This window comes from Podarcis tiliguerta (genome assembly GCF_965153285.1).
Source record: "Podarcis tiliguerta genome assembly, chromosome: 2".
Lineage (NCBI taxonomy): Eukaryota > Metazoa > Chordata > Lepidosauria > Squamata > Lacertidae > Podarcis > Podarcis tiliguerta.
This window is the reverse complement of record NC_139535.1, coordinates 45,517,953-45,532,623: the sequence shown is the minus strand read 5'-3', so window position 1 is coordinate 45,532,623 and position 14,671 is coordinate 45,517,953. Positions and strand designations below refer to the sequence as shown.

Here is a 14,671-nt window from a genome sequence, read left to right as displayed (position 1 = left end):
GCAGTAAAGAGAGAATAATATTTAATGAACCTTTTTTTTTTTTGTAAGAGAGGGAGGTTAGCAGATTGGAACTCACATAGATTCATAATAAAACCTTTCTTAAGTGTGTAATGCAGTTTTATTGCAGTCACACCTATTAGGGAAAATAAGTCTTCAATAAAAGCAGATTAGTCTACAGTGTTTCCCAAACTTGGGTCGCCAGTTATTTTGGGACTACAACTCCCACCATCCCTAGTTGCAGGACCAGTGGTCATAGATAATGGGAACTGTAGTCCAATACAGCTGGAGACCCAATTTTGGAAACATGGGTTTACAGAATGGGCGTGGGGAACCTGTGGCCCTCCATATGCTGGAGAACTACAACTCTCATGATCCCTTACCATTGCTCATGTTCGCTGGGGATGATGGGAGTCTTCAGATGCCCACAGGACACAGATAAAGATGAAGGTTGGCCTGACTTCCTGGTTCAGGGAGTTCCATATGTGGAGTGGTGCTCCATAGAAAGCCCTCTCACAAATTGCCACCAGAAGCCAATGGCATGCTTAAGAGGGCCACATCAACTGATCTTAAAGGACCAGCAGATTCACATGGAAAGAGGTCATTCTTTGGGAAACTTGGTCCTAAGCTATTTGGGGCTTCAAAGGATACAGCCAGCACCTTGAATTGCACATAGAAATGAACCAGCAGCCAGTCAGCTGATAAAATAAAGGGGTCACATGATCCCAACACATGGTCCTAATCAAGAGTCTAGCAGCAGTAATCGGCACCGATTGAAGTTTTCAAAAGCAACCCCTTATAGAGCATAGGATAATAGTCCAGCGAAGATAATAGTTCAGCTGTTCGAGAGTGGAATGGACTCCCTCGGGAGGTTGTGGACTGTCCTTCCTTGGAGGTTTTTAAGCAGAGGTTGGATGGCCATCTGCCATGGATGCTTTAGCTGAGATTCCTGCATTGCAGGGTCTTGGACTACCCTCAGGGTCCCTTCCGACTCTACAATTCTATGATTTTATGAGATCTAAATAATACATGTCAGATCATGGCCAGGACTGACCATACCAGGAATGTGCACAGCTGGTATATTGGTCTGAGTTGGGCAACAGGATACTTGATTATTTTCCGCAACTAATGACTTTTTGCCCTTTAACCGCCAGTCAGTCAATCTCAATTCCTCATCTCAGTGGCCATGGAGATTAAGTTAACTGGCCAGGAGTAAAAGCATCTGATTTGCATTTAACTGTGAAGTTTTTCATAGGACCTTTTAGAGGGTGGAATGAATATTTGTATGTAAAATAATATTTCTTGCCAGTTGCTTTGCTTGACTCTCAGTGAGATGTTGTGCCTCTATGGTCACCACTGAGGGTTTATAGCTTCACCATAAGGTGATGTAGATCAAGATTTTAGAGGGCTGTACATAGCCTTTGAGACATCAATTATTGGGTCTTCTGCTATATTGTATACACATACAAAAAAAGAGATAAACAAGCTACTTGCTTCTTTTAATTTTCTGGAAAAAATACTGTCAAAGTTACAAAAATAGATTCTTTTATAACATCTTATAATTCCTTTGTGGGTGCCAATAACAAATGAATGGAGTCCATTGGAATGAAGTTGCCTGATGGCATCAATCCAATTCTTCCGTGAATTGCGGCTCTCCATTTCAGCAACCCCCAGAATTTTAATCACACATTCTTTGACCAAAGCAGATGCAGGTCTTTTTCGATGCTGAACTCAAAACTATCATAGCAGCAAATAACTTCCTAATGCTTAAGTCTGTGGAATATTTTCCACAACCATATGAAACAATACATAGGGGCATCAACAGATATCTTAAAAATGATCCCAGAAGCTGGCAGTGGGAGATTATCAAGAATACGACCACTCACAGAGATGGAAAGAAGAAACAGTTCCAATCAAGGAAGATTGGCAACAAAAACTGATGGTGTGTGCAGAAAAGGTGAAACTTACCAGAAGATTAAGAGACCAAGAAGAGAGATGTTTTAATGTAGAACAGGGAAATTTTTTAGATTATATGAAGAATTTTTGTAAACACCTTAAATCATTAGCAGGACTGACATAAAAGTGCACAATGAGAATAACCTAAATAGAATATAAAGGATAACCAGCTAATAGATTTGAATTGGATATGTGGTGGTAAAAGATATAATATAAGTAATGGCGTAAAAACCTCCAAGGAAGGAGCGTCTACCATCTCTTGCGGGAATCTGTTCTATTGTCAATCAGCTTTTACCATCAGAAAGTTCTTCCTGGTGTTTAGCCAGAAACTCATTTCTTGTAACTTGAATCCATTGGTTGAGGTCCACAGGACAAAACATGCTTGTTCCATCCTCCATGTGGCATGTTCCTCTGCACATGTTCCAGCTTATCAATAATTTTCTTAAACTGTGGTGCCCAGAACTGGAAACAGTATTTCAGGTGTGGTCTGAACAAGGAACTTTGTCAACAACATTACTGATATACTATGTCCACGGCATTCCCCTGATCTACCAACTTTTCAACTTTATCAAAATAAGAAAAGAGATTCATCTGGCATGACTTGTTTGTGGAAAAACCCATGCTGGTTTTTGGAATCACAGCATCATTTCCCAAGTGCTCACAGACTGACTTTAATTATCTGTTCTGGAACCTTTCCTAGAGTCAAGTTCACCAGCTGTTAGTTACTTGGGTATTCTTTTTTTCTCCTTGTTGAAGATGGGGACAACATTTGCCCACCTCTAGTCTACAGGGACCTCACCTGTTCTCCAGAAATTCTCAAAAAAATTATAGACAAAGACTGTGAGTAGGAAGAGAAGAGAAGGAAGCATTTTTAAAACCTTTTTTGGGGTGGGTTATATTTATATGAATGATGGTGCAGGTGAATGCAGAGCTGATATTTGGTAAGCTGATGGCATTTCCTGAGCAGATAACAATATTTTTTATTTGCTAATGTTCACACACTTCCGTGTGTTATGGAGCTACGTGCTTTTTCTAAAAGAGATGCTTCTTGTGCAGCTGCACAGCCTGACCCATCTTTTATTATAATACAACATTTTTGTCCATTGTACTCAGGCAGAGTCCACAGGAATAAAAGAAATCTCAAATCAGCTGAGACCTGCCTTAACTCTCCAGGTCAAAATGTAAATTGATACCTGCCTCTTTATTCTTGCTATTTCTCTGCTCAACTTCAAACCGCTGGTAAGCCACAAAAAAGAATTGAATAGGAAAAAGGTAACAAAACACTGATTAGCCACTTACACTGGCAATGCTGAGCTTATCAGAAGCAAACACATTCCTCCCTCCTGGATTGTAGCTGCTTTGGGGAAATGCGAACAATTTCTGCCTAATATATCATTACCCTTCAGAGGCTGATATTTATTTATTTATTATTAGCAACTTGTACAATGTCTGTTGTTACTGCTCCCCCATTTTTTCCTTTATTAACATGTTCTTAGCTTCTTGTTTCTGTCTGTTTCCTTTAAAAAGCCATTTTCAAAAACTTAGAAATATTAATGGATTTTCAAACATTGCACTGAAAACAAAACCATGAAGGTGACTCACGCTTGAAAGAGCTACTGTGCTTCTTTGCTGGACCAGTGGCAAAGGAAAGGCTCTCCAGTCACGTAGAAATGCATTGAAATATTTATGGGAAATGCAGTAAAATGTTAGGGAACGTCAAAGTCTTCTCACTAGTGTTCAATAGCTAATGGGCAGTCGTAATCTCAGTGCCACCACAAGTGGAAACTTGGTAAGAAATGAGAACATCACGACATCTGTAACCCTGCTACCCAAGTGGTGGAAGGTGGGGTGCAGGATGATCAGGCCTGATGCTGACACGAGAAGGCAGTGAGACTGACGTGAGCTGGCTCAGCTCCGCCCTGTTTCAGGGCTTTGTGTTGGCTCCCATCAGCAGGGAACCTGCCAGTGGAACTCACCACCACCACCCCAACTGCACATATGGTGGGCCAAAGGGGGAGTGCAGTGCCAATAGAGTAGCACTTGCATTGCTCTAATGGTAACGGCTGGTGGGAGGCTAGTTTAGCCAGCATTGGGGAGGTTTAGATTGCAGTGTAAAGTTGAAGATTATTGCTTGGCTCCTCAGTTGTGTGCAGTGGCACTCCATGAAATGGAGGCTTCTACTGGTAGAAGCGGGGATGCAGTTTTCTCCAATCCCTCCTCCTCCTTAACCCCGTGTCCATGAAAGCCTTCTCCAGGAGTTGAAGGGCCATCTGGAATAGCAAGGGAGGAATTGCTGGGGGTTTTAGGGAAGAAGAAGAAGAAGAGTTTGGATTTGATATCCCGCCTTTCACTCCCTTTAAGGAGTCTCAAAGCGGCTAACATTCTCCTTTCCCTTCCTCCCCCACAACAAACACTCTGTGAGGTGAGTGGGGCTGAGAGACTTCAAAGAAGTATGACTGGCCCAAGGTCACCCAGCAGCTGCATGTGGAGGAGCGGAGACGCGAACCCGGTTCCCCAGATTACGAGACTACCGCTCTTAACCACTACACCACACTGGCTCCCCAGAAGCAGAGTTGGCAAGTTCCACCTATGAGAACATCCAGTTTGTGGAGCAGGAACCTCTGCTGGATCCAGCTCCCTTCCATGAATGGGAGGAGCCCTTCCATTTATAGCAGTAGTTCTCAAAGGCTGTGGCAGGAGAGGATGGCAAGTGTTGTAGGCAGATTAAAGGACACCCAACATTACATTTTGGGAATGGTTCATGTTCCTGTGGTGCTGCATTGTTTTATATTTTCTGGGTGTCCCATGATCATATTATGAAGTAGTTTTGTTCTCTGTTATGAATCAATCACTGCTAGGAGTGTTTTCCAATGTATTTCTTATCCATAAAAATATATGGTGTGGTGCGAGTAATTTTTTATTCTGAAAGTGTGGTCCAGAGAAACCACTGATTTATAGAACGGCAGATGTGAGTCCAGCTCTGTTGTTGTTGTTTTATTTCTTGTGTATAAAGGAACATCAGCGTACATGGCACTTCCCCTGAATGACGCAAGAAAGGCAATTCCCTGCCTGGGGAACTAATCTAAATTTAGACAAAGGAGAGAAGGGAAAGAAGAGGGGGAGAGGAACAATGAGATCAGATGCTGTGCACTTCAGCAGAAGTGGTGCAAAGGAAATATTTGCCCACCCTGTGCTTCTGATTAAAATGTGAACGGAGTGACTTGTGTTTTGATAGCAGCATCCCAAGAGGAGAGCTTTCCAGACTGTACCCCGTCCCCCTTTCTGGGCAAAGTAATCACTCCCCCAAAGCACCCATCTTTGAAGGTTACCTGCACAGGTGACCGGCCTCATGTTCCCCCAGGTCCTCTCCCCTTTGGTTGGGCCTCCTCCATCCACTCATCTGCCACCTCAAATATAGGGATGGTGGTTTTTACAAGTTTTTATTAGAGCATCTTGAAGATTTATTTATATGCCAAGCATAACAGTTGAACTTTGTACCTTGCTCAAAGGTAGTAGGTGAGCTGGGTGCCAAGTTAGTTTTATATTATCTTGTATTCTGCTTATCTCTCCCTTAAACTTAGGGGTACTCTCATTTTGACTCCAGAAAATCACCATTTTATAGTTCAAATCGGGGAAAATAAATACAGTAAATGGACAAAAGTACAAAGATTCACAAAATGTTTAGGGGTTTGCGTACCCCTGCGTCCCCCCATAAAAAAGCACTGTATAGATATAGATATATAAACTTTAGTCATGAATCTAAAAGAATGACTTTTGAACACCAGTAGAATGATCGTGATTCTTTTTTGGTCATCCGTTTTCACTTGGCGTTTCCTATTTAATGATCAAAGAACCAGGTCAGAATTTAATCAGCTCTGGCTACATCCATCATGCTCCAGGATTATTCTCTTAGATCATAGTCACTAACAATACAGAAGCATAAGGAAAAAGCACCCCTCCTTCCCCAATGCTACTAGTAGTACTAGAAGCTGACGATCTCTGTGGAATAAATATATGTTAATCACAGGCATCTGACGAAGGGGACCGTATTTCATCCAAACTCATGCCAAAATTGATTTTTTAGTTTTTAAGGTGCCACAAGGTTCTTTGTTGTTTTTGCTGCAAGAGACCAACATGGCTAACCCTCTGGAAATGGTTGCATTTTGCATCATCATCTGTTATGCATTATAAAGTCCATTTCTTGATAAATGGCACAGCTCAATGGCATCTGTCTCTAGACAACTAAAGTTTACACCAGCCACTGCCTATTCTGCATGACCTCCGGCAAATAGGTTTTCCTTTATTTCCTCTGTTTGCCCTCCACATTTGCTGACCAAATGAGCTGTGCACTAAGAGCTAAAGCAATTCCTTTTAATCAATGGCCATTTTAAAGTTCAATTCTCCCTCTCTCAGAGCTCTCCCTCCTCCCAGGTTTGTGATCAATTGCATTTAACCTTTAGGCTTCCTTTCTGCCCAGCCTCCTCCCCTCCTCCTCGTGGCAGGGAGAGCAGAGCGGAGGAGGGCTAAGTTGTCCAATATGCTAATGTGGAAGTATGCTTAGAGCTTGCCCAGAGGCAAGGCTCTAGATAGAACTTGAAACAAGATGTTCACCATTAAAAACAGATCCCCTCTCCTGGGTTTTAATATGTTCCTCATCTTCATTCTGTGGACTTTGCATGCATGCACTGTGAATGAGGGAAATCCTCTGGATTTGCCTCGTTCAGGGCACATGTCCTTCTTCAGCCTTTGTAAGCCACCATCTGCTGCTTCTGTACGCTCTTGTCATCTTGAAGACGGTACTGTGCATTCACAAAATCTCTGAAGCTCAGGAAATGTATTACTTTTATTTCCATCCATACCCCACTCTTCTTAGTGTCGTTCCATCTCTTTGCACTTTTCTGCAGCGTTACACATTTAAATATGGCTTCCCAGAGGCCTGCACCCTTCTGTCCTCTACTGTCAGGTGTGGAGAGTCCTCCCCTCCCTTCAGTAACTTCACAGATAAGAATTAATGAGTGGTTGATAGAGTTATAGGCTTTTTATTACAGCATCATGTTGCAAGCACAAGTACACAGCTCTCCGCAAGGAGGGCAGTTGGCTACTCTAAGCCTTCCTTCTGACAGCATATTGGGCACCAGTGGGAAGTTCCTTCCTCCCTCTGGTACGTTTGGACCTCTGAGTCCGTGGGGAGGGGAGGTCCCCCACACTCTCAAGCAGCTTCTCAACTAGCTGCCCCCTCCCTTCTGGTTCTCTTGTCATTATCTCAAAACTGGGTAACTCCTCCCTAAGCTGTTCAGCTTCTCTCTCTCTGCTTCTGAACATGCTGTGGACAAGGAGGCGGGCGACTCTTCCCCCTTCAGCTCTCCATCTGAAAGAAGCTGTTCTGCCATAGAATGCATTCCCCAGGCCTTGTCTTCAGACCATTCCCTGACATCTGCAGGGCTAACTAGAAGGCTCTGTGTGATCAAAGCGTAGGAAGCCTATTATGATGTGTCTACAGGGCTCTTGTCAGGAGAAATTGTCCCCTTTCTGCCACCATGGCACTTAGTGAAAGGAACCCTGGCGAAGAGGTATGCATCCCCCAAAGTCTACCTGTCAGTTGAATTACTGCTACCACCGTCATTCAGAGACAAGTCAAGCTATGGGAGTAAAGCTATTCCTGCTCACCCAGTTACAGCCTGTCAGACTGATGGGTTTTTCACTAATATATAGCAGTGCTCAAAGTCATGTAATCTGCATATAAAGAACATGCATCTTTTCCTTACTAATGGCTTGGGCATGTTGACAGTTTCAGAGTTTGAGGATCACCATGAAGCCTTGTCGATCAGTAATGAAGCTGAATTGTCAAACAGTTTACCTGGAGATGACCTGGACGAGTGTCTTGCCTATCCTGGAGAGCTCTGCCAACACCTTTGCATCAACACAGTGGGATCCTACAAGTGCTCATGTTTCCCAAGATTTACTCTGCAGGATGATGGACTCAGCTGCAATCCAGGTGAGAAGAAGAAACACTGAGAAATTGTGTATTGGGTCTGACTACAATAGGTTTGATCTCATATTTAGCTCTCATAATTTGCCAGCTGGGATGTGGGTGGTGCTGTGGTCTAAACCACTGAGCCTTTTGGGCTTGCCGGTCAGAAGGTCGGCGGCTTGAATCCCAATGATGGGGTGATACCTGTTGTTCGGTCCCAGCTCCTGCCAAACTAGCAGTTCGAAAGCACGCCAAAAAAGTGCAAGTAGATAAATAGGTACCACTCCGGCAGGAAGGTAAACAGTGTTTCCGTGTGCTGCTCTGGTTTCGATGTTCCATTGCGCCAGAAGCGGCTTAGTCATGCTGGCCACATGACTCGGAAAATCTGTCTGCGGACAAACACTGGCTCCCTCGGCCTGTAAAGTGAGATGAGTGCCACAACCCCAGAGTTGTCTGCGATTAGATTTAACTGCCAGGGGTCCTTTACCTTTTAATTTGCCAGCACATGTGTACATATGCATCAGCTGTTACTTTAATCATCATCAACAATAACAACATCATCATTTTTAATTTATATACCGTCTTTCTATCTTTCAATACTCAAGGTGGTTTGCAAGCTGAAGAAACAAAAAATGTACATCTTATAACAATCTAATGCAATACAAAAATGTGATAATAAAACATAACTTTAAAATAAGCAACGTACATCAAAAAAGTAACATTCAACAATCATTAGAATAGTATAAAGTAATAATATCAGCATATAAAAGTTAAACAGAAATTCACCCTTAACAGTTACAATAAATAATTTCTAAACTATAATCAATAAAACAACAGCTAGCCACAGTACATAAAATAATACAATAGAAATTGAGAAGCAGAGACTGGAGGGTGGAGCAAGGCAGGTGGAAGAAAGCCTTGCCTGATGAAGTCTCTCCCCTCACAGTTCTTCCTCCAGGCACAGCTTCCTTATGAGGAGTCCCAGGGCCAGGGGGTGGGGTAAGGCAGGTGGAAAGAGGCCTACTGTAATCACTTGATGATCTTCAACCAAATGTATGAAATGCGTCCATTAAAGAGTCTTGTGTGTGAGGTACTATGAAACCTTTATCTGTGCAGGCTGATATGTGATGGCTCTTTCACATGTGCCGGTCATCACATGAAAGGTGTGTGGGGATGCCCTGCACATCCAGTGTCTTCCAACCCCAACAGAAAAGGTGCTCATCCAGCACAGCAAACAGCTCTTGGGCTGGCTGAAGAGAGTATGGTTTCCTTGGGTATGGTGGCACATGAGAATCACTCGAGAGGAGGGATCGTTGGCAAATGACTAAGGTCTCATGAGACATCCAATATGCATTGGAGGTATATTTGGCCTTATCAGAGGCTTCTTCATTGGCGGTGTGAATTTGGCAATGGTGGTGGCTTGTTTACCTGCAGTAGTATGCATGGAGGTGCTCCAGGCTCCAGAGGATTAAATTCCTCGGCAAGCATAACTCCAGGGGCTTCTGCGGGAATGGGAGGCCAATAAGATTTCCTCATCCAGGGTTCTAGAATACTTGGTGCCACAACAGTTCTTGATTACAACTCAGGTTGATTCAAAAATCTTTTCACTTGTACGGCTTCCAGCCTTACATTTTCTTTTTCAAAAGTTATTCCAGTCATTTATTTTCTTCCTGCCAAAAAACCTTTATGTTTTCCTCTCCACCCTCCCTTTCTCTTTCTTATTTTCCCTTTGGAAAACTCCAACAGAATCACTACAAAAAAGTCGTGATTTTTCTTAGAAAAAAATCATGTTTCATTAGCTTTTCAGGAGTATAACCAGCAGGATTTAGGTGCAGTCCCTCCAGCAGTGATGCTGCATTCATAAAAAACATGTGTTGCAGCATGGTGGTTCGGATTTTTGTGCTTACTCTGTCCACTGTTGGGAAACAATTTTTTCATTCAAATGTTTGCGGTGTGTAATTTCCTCACCCATCACCAAAAATAAGAATGGGGTTGGGCAGAGATGTACAATTAACTTTCAATTTGTTCAATTTGTATAGACAGTCCTAATTAGGAAACCATGACTATATGAACCTCTCTCCCTCCTTGTGGGATGTGGGCATTCTCTTTGGCTAGGACTGAGTCATGTTATCCTTCCTTTTCATTGTGCTTCATCCTCACTAGAGCTTTGGGACTTCTTAACTACTTGGCAAACGTGATTGAAAATCCTCTTATAGTAACGACAGCCCCACATTTTCACAATCAGACATATAGATCATATCCATGGATGGAAGTAAGTCACAGCTTTAAATCTATAGCAGGGAGCAGAGTCGTATTCTGTATGAAGCCAGACACACACTTAAAGTGAAACAGAAGTAACTAAATCAAAATATGAAACTCATCCAACCCCTGCCCCACAACCACCTCTTGTTATCTTTTAAGCAGATGCTGTTCTTACTGTTTTGCAAACAAAACTAAATTGCAGCAAGAGATCCAATGTATCAAATACAGTTTTCATACTTGTAAACTGCCCTTTAAATATCAAATAGGACAACTTGATTTATACAAAATCATATCAGTTATTCTTGTGGACTTACACTGTATTTCCTTCTCTTAGTGATGACTAGCCATTCATATTCATCTGTGTCTAATATATATGTATGCTTTCAAATAGAAGAAAAATACACTTTTGAGATGCTAAAACATGGGTAGCATCCACCCAAAGTTAAGAACCTTGATTAACACAGTTGTAAATGGAAGAGGTTTAAACACTTCCTGGATAACTCCAAATAACTCAATGGGGCTTTCCAGTGCTCCCCTTCGAATGGACCATACCCATCATTTGATCAGAAAACAAATTTGTCAGCATCCATAATGACAAATATCTTCAAAATATCATTACACGGTCACAAGTGTATCCTTACATTTTATCTTTGTATCCTTACAGAGAATTGTTTATCCCTCTCTTCTCAAATACGACTGTAGTTGTCTTTAGCCAATTTTCAATAAGCAGGTGAGGAACGGCTGAAGCTTCACCCACTGGTGTGGATTGCAAGCAATGGAACAACTGTGAATATGATTACTGAAAAAGCAGGAGTGTGTGGGACTTTACATACCAAACAAAGCGAAATTGGACCTAAACAATCCGTTTATGATATCAGCTCTCTGTCTGGAAGCATTCTGTGTTTCCTTAGAAGCCACAAATAATAGTTTAGTTACTGTTCATGTCCCTGTGGCTACTGAGATATATGAAGCAAATTAAAGTTGATTTCCTCCATTTTTGTATAATATAAATGTATAGATTTTGAAGAAGATGGACCAAATACTGCCTTACAGGACAAAGCCACTATTGCTCCAGAAGCCTTGAATATCCAGCCCGCAACCATCAACGAAGAGGAAGAGAAGTGTAAAGGTATGTCTAAATAGGCAAGGCGGAGACATGAGATGGTTTTTACAAGTCTGCAATACATTTTTTGATTTCAACACACGTCCACACATTGCTTGCCTCCAGTATTAGCCTGAAGAGAGCGAGAGACGGACAGAATCTCAGAAGGTAACGTGCTGAGGTAATTCGAGGTTAGCTTCTGAATTCAAGGTTATTTCATGCTATCTATTTAGGGCTGTTGAGGCAACACAGCTGTACATGGTAATTTCAAATGCACAGATGAGAATGAATGACACAGGTGTGTTTGCCTATAAAAGAAGGCTTGTACATAGTGATTAAGGTTACGAGAATAGATTGTTTGTTTCCACATTTTACATCCTGGTGCAATGACAGGGGTTATAATTAGAGGAAGGAATTCTTGGAACTTGGAAGGAATTTTGTTTTGCACAGGAATTTCATGCATTTTTCAAACACTGTGTTTCCTAGATAATGGTCCCTGCAAGCACATATGTAATACTTTGGAAGGGGCAGTTGTGTGCTCTTGCTCACCTGGATATGCTCTGATGTCAGATGGGGTTTCGTGTGAAGGTACGTGAATGCTGAAATTCTATTTACTCCATTTCATACATGGAAATGTATCAGGGAAGCTTCCTAGCAGCTTGTTTGCAAGAGTGGTTCATGAGAACATTAGCTAACTGGTGCAGGCCATGACACAAGAGGTGTTGGGCAGCCCAGTTGCTCAGTTCATTGATGTTGTTGGAGGCAAGTCGCAAACATGGATGGCCTGTTTTATACATCATGCTAAATAGCTGTCGGGTAAAGGGTTGTGGATGATCTTGAACAGCATTTGCTGTCTCAAAAACAGGGAGAATGTGTCTAGGGTCACATTCCCTTCTGGGGTTTCTGTTGAGAGCCACGTGTCAACAGGGCTGACGCTTCTCATGACTGGGCTGAAGGCCAAACGTTAGTACAATGTGTATGTGTGTGTATTTTCCCCTCCCCAGTTTTCTCTTTCTGTGCCATCTTTTCCCCACCTTTTCTCCCCTCTGTGAAATTAGGGTGAACCCCATATGTGAGGCCACAGGCCTGCTTTAAAATCTGATGTATAAAACTGCCATTCATTATTTTCAGTGCCCTATGAAGCCTGCACTCCCACTGATGTTGTCATGCACCTAAGTTAATTTTCTGTCTTAGAGATACATATCGCTGGGTGGAAAATAAATTAATTTAAGTGCCAATTAAGAGTCAAGCACCTCCTTCATTGCCTTCCTCATGATCAGACCAAAGCTCTCATTTTTGCCCATTACTTAAGTGCTGGTGTATGACCCACAGTGTGAAAACTGCATTGAAAGCCTCCTGTGGTTGCTTCTTGTACGCAAGAAGGTCTTGCTTAAGCAAGAGCATACCACAGGAATTGGGGCATTTCCTTCATGCCACCGCAAACTAAAAGAGAGCGAGCGAGCGATTTGATAGTAAGGAGAAAATGTTCTGTTTCTCACGGCAAACTGAATAGGAAACCACTCTGGCTGAGGGCCAATGAGAGTCACTTAAAGACTGTCATATGTGCTCCTCTTGGGCAATGACTTTGCCATTCAGTTCAATATGTCAAAGATAGTATTGTGCAAAGCGACCTCACATGTGTATTGTGTGACTAGTCTGCTAGAACTAATAGCAGAAGCAAATATGTTTCTGTTGGGAAGGACCTTCCTCACCCTGATGACTTCAGTATTTCACCTTCTGCCTCTTTGGCATGTAAGAAGTAAGAGAAAGCACCACTAAATCCAAGGAAGCTGAAGGAGAAGTTTGCAGAAGCAATCCATAGAGATTGAAGTCAACTGCCAAAATAATTAAAATAAAACAAAATATTTAACTAAATTTATATTAAAACTTTGATATTTTATTTTTTTTTGATTTTTTTTTAAATATTTGAGATGAACTGGTAATGATATAGTGGAAACCACTGGAATCTTAACTGACTTTCAATCCCAACAGATGGAATAAAAGGACCAAATCATAGACTATAAACAGAGCATTTTCAAAGTTTTAGGAATATATATATTCTTGACTGAAATAAAGACATCTAGACCAGAGCCGAAAGGAAGAAGACAATTATGGCTTCTAAAAAATACCAAACTATACTGACATCTGGGTCGGGTCTACAAGTGAGAAGACAATCAACAGCTGAAACAGACCCCAATGCTGACATAAAAGATCTTATAATGGGGATGGAAAAAAGCCTGAATGATAAGCTGGACATATTAGCTGGTAACATCCAACAAAACTCAAAGCTAATAATAGACTTAACAACACAAATAAGTGACCTCTCACTTAAAAATAAAGAACTGGATAAATCTGTACAAGAACTTAAGAGTAAATCCACCAAACAAGAGGAAATGACGAAGAAATTGCAAATTGAAAATAAGGACATTAAAAAGTCACAAGAATCAACGAAGGAAGAAATTAACGACTTAAAGAGAGCTCATGAAGAGCTGTTAGATGATTTATCATTGATGGAGATGCGCCAGAAGGAGATGGTCCTCCGCTTCCGAGGCGTACCACAAACTTACGATGAACAAATTCAAGAGAAACTATCACAGGAGATTGCAAACTGGTTGGGAGTAGAAGTAGAAGAGATGCTATTGGATATTGATAAAATTTTCAGGATCAAATCAGAAAGATCGGACACTTATAAAGGGCCAGGAGATTGCTTAATCTTTTTCAACTCAAGACTTTTAAAGGACAAAATATTACATCAAAAAGGACAAGCAAAGTTAATAATAGAAGATAGGCCTATCAAAATATTCAAAGAAATTCCAAAAAGAATTTTGAAGAAAAGGCAGAATTATAAGACAGTAACAGAAGCACTCAAGAAGAATTCGATTAGATTCCGGTGGGAATTCCCTGAGGGCATCACCTTCACATACAAGGACAGAAGAAAAACTTTTAGATCAGTAGACGAGCTGGGAAAATTCTGGAGGAAGTATAAAAAAGAACTAACTGGAGATCCGACATTGGACCGAGAGGAGGCAACGCAGACACCATAAGAAGCATAGAGAGTCAAGCGGATATCGGGGGGGGGGAGAGAGATTGGAAGAAACATAATATCAAAATTCTAAAAATTTGTGAGTCTTTTTCTTTTTCTTTTCTTTTCTTTTATTTACTCAATGAAACCTTTGTAGATAATAAAGATTAATGAACCTAAAAATTATATCTTGGAATGTTAACGGTTTAAATGATAAGAGGAAGAGAAATAAAATAGGACATGTATTGAGGAAAGAACAATGGGATATCATATGCTTGCAGGAGACCCATGTGACTAGAAATCACAGAAGGGTTTTAGAAAACAAGAGATTGGGTCAAGAATTTATATCCTCAGATGTGAA

General features: G+C 41.5%; 1 protein-coding gene across 1 annotated transcript in view; it reads left to right on the top strand.

The window, feature by feature from the left end:
• The window catches only part of FBLN2 (fibulin 2), a 122,014-nt gene that overhangs the window by 74,109 nt on the left and 33,234 nt on the right, over window positions 1-14,671 (top strand). Inside the window, 3 exon segments of the mRNA XM_083420707.1 lie at window positions 7,742-7,948; window positions 11,205-11,315; window positions 11,775-11,876. Coding sequence (XP_083276833.1) covers window positions 7,742-7,948; window positions 11,205-11,315; window positions 11,775-11,876 — 420 coding nt within the window.